We start from the raw sequence: 7,753 nt of genomic DNA on the forward strand, positions 1-7,753 counted from the left end.
CTCCCAAAAATGCAGTATTAAATGTGTGGTTGGGTCGCAAAAGGCATGTAGATTTCATACACTTGAATTCTGAAAACAACTTGGTGTGTATCAATATGATTTGCGATGTCTCACTGACACATCTAAAACCACAAATGGCTTAAGGCAACAATTGCAAAAACAGCTAAGGCACAAACCACAAGTCTTTAGCTCAAGTGCGATCAGTTAATAAAAGGCACACATTTATGTAAAGTGACTTGGCAAACGTCTTCTGTCAAGCGTGTGGAAACGTTTGGTCAGCCGTAGTCACACTTCAATCATAAGGGGGTGTGTGCGTAGGCCATACACGGAACGGAGTCTCGCTATAAAAAGAAGCTCTGAAGGTTGGATGAGCAGCAGTTGAAAGCCCGGTCTGCCATTCGCGAGCCAGTGGATTACTCTGCTCTCGAAGAGACAACTGAAGGAAGAGTCATTAGACACAATAGGAAATACAGCACCGTGGGCCTGATTTTTGTGTGACTGCACCATGCAACAGAACTACCTATATCCACAAGTGTATATGGTGGATGGCCGTCCGAACCTCAATCCTCATGTGCCTGCACCCGCGTGGGCACTGCCCACGTTGAAGAAAAAACGGAAGCTGGACTGGAAGACTGTGTGCATCATTCTGGTTCTGAACTTGGTCCTCCTGGCATTGGCGGGGTTAGCTTTGGGGACAGTCTATTTACTCGATCTCCGACAGGAGCTCAATGAAATAAAACAGGTACATTCCCCATGCAAAATAATGGGCCGGGGGCAGGGGGGAGTAAATAAATAAATAAAGACCTCATTTCCAGAATCTGGAAACTAATTTTTCTTTTCCTTCTTTTTATCAGGGTAATGGAGACAAGGGTCCATATGCAGAAAAGATTATTGGTGAGTATGGGATAATTTAAATGCAAATATGGAATATTTCATCAGCATGATGTGCAAGTTTAGCAAATATGATTCTGGTGCCTATCAGGACCCAGCACACATCAGTGAATTCCATTATATTTATTGTGTTTCAGGGTGATGCAGGACAATTTTGAGATTAAAAAGGGAAAGATAATATGAAAGGACAATGCATCAAACATAATGGAAATTAATAGGGGGAATACAGCAATGTGGGCTGCACCAACACACTTACTTTGATGTATTTTTGAATGAAGAGGAGTGTGGAAAATGCTGATTTAAAATCACTTACTGTAACCTGACATTGGACTGAGATTCACAATTAATGCTCCTTTACAATGAACTATTTGATTCAATCAATCTAAGCAACTTGCAAAAATAGAGGCAGTTATCCATAATGAAGCTTGTATTTGTTGATTGTATGATGTTCTATGCTGTTCTGTCTCTGATTGCTATGTTTTCATTGCTTGTGTCTTTTAATAGGAATTCAGAACATCACAAAGCCATCCAAGGATCTCCGAGCAGCTGCACACATCACAGGTCAGTAATTACTTATCCCTACCTAGGAAGAGTAGATTGAGCATCAAAAAAAGTGGAATTTAAAGTGGTAAAGGGACAGAAAGTGAAACAGAAACTAATGGGAGAGACTCAAAGATAGGACAAGCAAGAAAGAATGAGAGGGCAGTGGACCAAAAGGGGAAGATGAGCAGTGCAGATAGAGGGGGGAAAAAAATCAAGAAACGGAAACCAAAGCAAAAAGAAACCTATAAAAATGAAGGAGTAAAAATAATATTTTAAAGATCACTTCCATCTTGAATGGTTTGAATCAGTATCAGATAAGGCTGTATGCCCAAGTGTTCATTGGACAGTTACATTCGATCAAACAGCATATGAAAGACTTTATTGCCCTTGAATTTGTGAAGAATAGGGCATCAAAGTTGATACCTGGTCTCAGGAATCTTGTGAGGAAAGATTACAGACTTTAGATTTGTTCTCGTTGGAAAAGGAGAGGCTTCAGAGTGACGTAATGGAAACCTTCAAAATCGTAAAGGAGGATCGATAAAGTTGATCCAAACTGTTCATGCTGATGAAAGCTTCAAACACTAGGGGGCAATGTTTTAAAAATTAGGGCATTAATCTTTCACACCAGGAGCAAATAGTCATATGGAACAAATTACAAGAGAAGTAAAATCCGGTATGTTTCCGGATGGGGTGTGAAGGGATTGAGAGATATGGTGAGAAGGAAGTTGAGCCAATATAAAAAAAATGCATGGATTTGTTGGGCTTTTCCAGTTCCTAAATCTTGCCATCTCCCAAGGTCTCCAAATCAGACAGCCTCTTTATATAATAATTGCCAGCCCTGGATGAATGTATCCCAGGCTGTTAAGAGAAACAAAGGAGGAAATAGCAGAGGCTCTGATTATCATTTTCCAATCCTCTCTGGCTACAAACATGGTTTCGGAGGACTGGAGGACTGCTAACGTCAATTAAAAAGGGAGAAAGGGTTAGACTGAGTAATTACAGGCCAATCAGCCTAACCTTGATGGTGGGCAAATTATTGGAAACAATTCTGAGGGACAGTGTTAATCATCATTTAGAAAGGCACAGGTTAATCAAGGATAGTCAGCATGGATTTGTTAAGGGAAGGTCGTGCCTGACTAACTTGATTGAATTTTTTGAGGAGGTAACAAGGCAGGTCGATGAGGGTAACGCGTTTGATGTAGTCTACGTGGATTTTAGCAAGGCTTTTGACAATGTCCTACATGGCAGACTGGTCAGAAAAGTAAAAGCCCATGGGATCCAAGGGAAAATGGAAAGTTGGATCCAAAATTGGCTCAGTGGCAGGAAGCAAAGGGTAATGGTCAACGGGTGCTTTTGTGACTGGAAGGCTGTTTCCAGTGGGGTTCCGCAGGGCTCAGTTCTAGTCCCTTGCTTTTTGGGGTATATATCAATGATTTAGACTTACATGTAGTGGGTGTGATTAAGAAGTTTGCAGATGATACAAAAATTGGACGTGTGGTTGATAGTGAGAAGGAAAGCTGTAGACTGCAGGAAGATATCAATGGACTGGTCAGGTGGGCAGAAAAGTGGCAAATGGAATTCAATTCGGAGAAGTGTGAGGTAATGCATTTGGGGAGAGCAAACAAGGCAAGGGAGTACACAATAAATGGAAGGATACTGAGATGTGAAGAGGAACAGAGGGACCTTGGAGTGCATGTCCACAGATCCCTGAAGGTAGCAGGACAGGTAGATAAGGTGGTTAAGAAGGCATATGGAATACTTTCCTTCATTAGCCAAGGCATAGACTATAAGAGCAGGGAGGTTATGCTAGAACTGTATGAAACATTAGTTAGGCCACAGCTTGAGTACTGTGTACAGTTCTGGTCACCACATTACAGGAAGGATGTAATTGCACTAGAGAGGGTACACAGGAGATTTACGAGGATGTTGCCAGGACTGGAGAATTTTAGCTATGAGGAAACATTGGATAGGCTGGGATTATTTTCTTTGGAACAGAGGAGGCTGAGTGAAGATTTAATTGAGGTGTATAAAATTATGAGGGGCCTAGATAGAGTGGATAGGAAGGACCTATTTCCCTTAGCAGAGAGGTCAATAACCAGGGGGCATAGATTTAAAGTAATTGGTAGAAGGATTAAAGGGGGGCTGAGGAAACATTTTTTCACCCAGAGGGTGGTGGGGGTCTGGAACTCACTGCCTCGAGAGGTGGTAGAGGCAGAAACCCTCATTGCATTAAAAGGGTACTCGGATCTGCACTTGAAATGTCGTAACCTACATGGCTATGAACCAATAGCTAGAAAGTGGGATTAGGCTGGATGGCTCTTTTTCGACCGACACAGACACGTAGGGCCGAATGGCCTCCTTCTGAGCCATAAATTTCTATGATTCTGTGATAATAAAAACAAAAGTTGGTGCAGTATTGCTGTCTTGCCACTAGCTGTCTCTAACACCATTATTAAGTGCTGCATCATATTTATTTGCAAAATGTCTGGGGCAGAGTGTCAGTTCTCCATCTTTTCTCAATCTTTATTTCTTGAATCTAGTATTGGACTTCTGAAAATTACAAATCAAAGTCTTAATGGACTTCTTATTGCATCAACTTATGTCTAAAAGTACTTTAAAGTATAAATTGTCTTTAGATATAAATAAAAATAAGGAAGTTATATACTTGCTCACAGCTATAATTATTACCAGATACCATGCGTTACAAAAGGAATGGGATAAATTTAGTTAGTTTATGATAAAGTCAGTTTTAATTTCTGTGACGTAGTGGAATTGAAAATATATATTTTGGTGCGTTTTTACAGTCATCCAGGTGCAGATTGTCAATGTTTGGAAATGGAAAAATGTCTCAATTTAAGCTCCCAGTGCTACCATGATGCACTACCTCGGGTAAAGCATGGTTGGATCTATTGTAAAGCTCCCTCTACATCGGTCTAACATCAGAACAGCACCCGTTACGTAATCAAAAGCAAAATACTGCAGATGCTGGAAATCTGATATAAAAACAGAAAATGCTGGAGAAGCTCAGCAAGTCAGGCAGCATCTGTAGAGCAAGAAACAGAGTTAATGTTTCGGGTCGAAGTCCTTTCTGATGAAACAGAGTTAACATTTCAGGTCGAATACCCTTCTGATGAAACAAAGTTAGGCCTTCGACCTGAACCGTTAACTCTGTTTCTTTCCCCACAGATGCTGCCTGACTTGCTGAGCTTCTCCAGCATTTTCTGTTTTTATTACCCGTTACGTAATGACAATTCCTCGCACTCGCCATCTTTACGCCCTCTCTGAGCCAATCATGGGCACTCCTGTGCCACGAGCCTCCGCCCACGAGGAAGCTGATTTGAGACTGGCCAAACTTGTTTTACATAAAACCCTTTATGACTGCAGACCTTCGTCCCATTAGTTTCGGCTGCATTCATTCCATAAAAAACTATGGAAAAGCAGTGTTTTGTAATTCACATTTGTTCATGCAACAAGGAACTTTACAGCAGCCTCCATACTTCTAACGACAACCATTTGAATTAGAATTGATATGACACTGAAAAATCGATCTACTATAATATTTTAATTCTACTACAGTAGAAGCAGAATAATTACCAATTAGTTACCAATTAGATACATTTGCCTCAAGCATTCAGTCCCCGTGTGTTATCCTGGTCACTCATGTAATGTAAATACCCCCAAGTAACACTTAAAACAGTGAGTATTCAGTACACATTGTTTTTAATATGAATTGTTTTTTTTTAATGATCTTTATTTGCAATGATTTTATTGCAGGATATTTAATCACTCCGTGTTCCAACCCACTCCCGTGGGATGATAGGAAGGGCCACGCCTTCACCAGGGGGGTATTATATAAAAACAGAGGCCTGGTTGTCAATGAAACTGGGCTTTTCTTCGTTTACTCAAAGATCTATTTCCGATCGCATAAGTGTGAAGAAAGCAAGAACTTGCAGCACATCGTGTTCAAACGAACGGATCGCTATCATAAAGACATGATTCTAATGGAAACCAAGAAAACAAACTATTGTTCTGTGAGCGGCAGGGAATGGGCCACAAACAGCTATCAAGCAGGAATATTGCAGCTTTTCAAAGGAGAATGCCTTTATGTCAATGTGTCGTATCCAAACCTAGTTAACTTTGATGAGTCTAAAACTTTCTTTGGATTGTATAAGCTTTAGTTCACATCGCTAATTTATATATCACTGAAAAGCTGAAATAACTTTATTTAAAAAAAGATAAATGCATTCTCCCTGCCCAGGTCCTCAACGCCACTATTTAAAACCTTTGGCTTTTGGTTTATCCCAAGTCCCCGCATATCAGTTCCTAACTGGAAATGGATTTGAGAAGGAAATGCACCTTGATTTTCCTACCCTTTTTTCCGAGGATGCCTCTATTCTCCACTTGGTACCTTCCCCGTGGCCCAACCTGAGAGAGAGAATTTGCCCAAAGGGGCAACAGGGGGAGGAGGTGGTACAGGATGGGTAGGACTGGCACTTGTCTAGCAGACTGGTGCACTGATGCATTATGATGCCCCTCCACTTCTAGTCATGTTGCTCCTTTGACTATTGTCTATTGACCCATCAACATTAGCAAACAAACCATAATAGTCATCAATTAGGAATTTTGCGGTTGCATATTATTCAAAAAAACAGTAGAAAATCTACATGCAAAACATGGGACTATGCAAATCTGGAAAAGGACCTTTTTGGGCCCTTCTTACAATTGGCTTGTAACAGGAATGGTTGTGTTAGCCCTTGATAGGTGATAAACCTATTGGGACTACAATAATGATTTCATCATTTCTGAAATCTGCTTAAATTAGGTTTGAGTACAAATGGGTTTGACTGTGTATACAATGTAAAATATTCCGGTGAAATGTAGAGAAGCTTGCCTGAGAAACATACAGTTGTGAATGGATTATATGTGGTCGTGTTGCATTATTGGTTTGTGATCTATATGAAAAATATGACAGCAAATGTATGTTCTAATGTACAGTCTCCTTGATTTTATGTCACTTTGAAACACAGCACACTTTATTTTTATTGGTAAACAATTTAATGATAAACATTTGTGCAATAATAACTTACACAATGACAATTGTAGCATGTAAATCTTAGATTTGTTTATTTTTATATTTGACAAATTATTTATGAATAAATCTCAATTTTCATAAAAAAAAGCTTTAGAAATGTGTAGACATGAGTGCTTAGGAGTCTAATGGAATGCTTTCCATTTTTTATTTTAAGAGCGTGTGAAATCCTATTCTTTTTCTTGCTCTTTTATTTGACTTCTGTACAAGTCTCACGGGGCCATGTAGCACCTGCAGCCCAAAACAGGGCTTCCCCGAGGCCTCTCATAGTGGTGCTCTACAGGCTGCTGATAGGAGCTTGGAGATATGATAACATCCCTCCAATTTTCCTTTTCCTTTTCTTCCTCCCCATCCCCATCCCCCTCCCCTCCATCCCAGTGGTAAAGGACCTGGCTTCCCCACAACGGCCTTGCTAAGATCAGGAACTAATCTTTCATTCCTCCGATATTAGGAGGTTGTGTCGATGAGTTATGTTTTTAGTTACTCTTGCATGTCATGATTTCAGAAATTCTTCTCAAGCTAGCTGGGATGCCCAAAGTGCTCAAGCACTCTGAACATCTAGGTTGGAGTAAACGTCAGAAAAAAATAAGGCGCCCTCTAAATACACATTAAAATGGACAGATGTGTGTCAAATTTTGTTCTAACTATATCTCTGTGTTGATATTTGCTTCCTTTCATGTGCAGCGTTTAACTATCCTCAAACCAGCTTTCTCTCAAGCCGCCTTATTCCACTCATGTGGGATAGGCCTGTGGTCAAAACCTACAATAGGGAATTCAGGAGAAACTTCTTCAACCAGAGAGCGGTTAGAATGTGGAACTCACTACCACATGGAGTAGTTGAAGTGAACACCACAGATACATTTAAGGGGGAAACTAGATAAACACATGAGGTAGGAAGGAATAAAAGGATATGTTGATGGGGTTAGATGAAGAAGGGTGGGAGGAGGTTCACGTGGAGCATAAACACCAGCATAGACCTGTTGGGCTGAATGGCCTGTTTGTAATTCCACGTAATACCCTAGTCTTACACCAAACACTATAGCCCCAATCTTGCAAGGCCCCGAGCCACAAACAGGCCCTCACACACAACAGATGGAGGTTGTAAAATCTAATGTATAAGGTTACATGTCCGATTCGCTCTGTGTCTGATTTTATGAGGCGCACTTTGACGGTGAACAATCAGGCTGCTCTTCTGGCATACAGTGCAAGCATCATCCGTAAAACCGGACA

The 7,753-nt window shown here is 40.6% G+C and overlaps 1 protein-coding gene across 1 annotated transcript; it reads left to right on the forward strand.

The window, feature by feature from the left end:
- The first annotated feature begins 358 nt into the window (after positions 1–358).
- On the forward strand, positions 359–6,590 carry LOC137325059 (tumor necrosis factor ligand superfamily member 6-like). The gene is made up of 4 exons (XM_067989756.1): positions 359–742; positions 855–894; positions 1,396–1,452; positions 5,209–6,590. Exons 1-4 carry the CDS (start codon positions 506–508, stop codon positions 5,610–5,612), a joined length of 738 nt encoding a protein of 245 aa, XP_067845857.1. The 5' UTR covers positions 359–505; the 3' UTR covers positions 5,613–6,590.
- Positions 6,591–7,753: the final 1,163 nt, after the last annotated feature.

Source organism: Heptranchias perlo, chromosome 9, assembly GCF_035084215.1.
Source record: "Heptranchias perlo isolate sHepPer1 chromosome 9, sHepPer1.hap1, whole genome shotgun sequence".
In the NCBI taxonomy this organism is placed as follows: Eukaryota; Metazoa; Chordata; class Chondrichthyes; order Hexanchiformes; family Hexanchidae; genus Heptranchias; species Heptranchias perlo.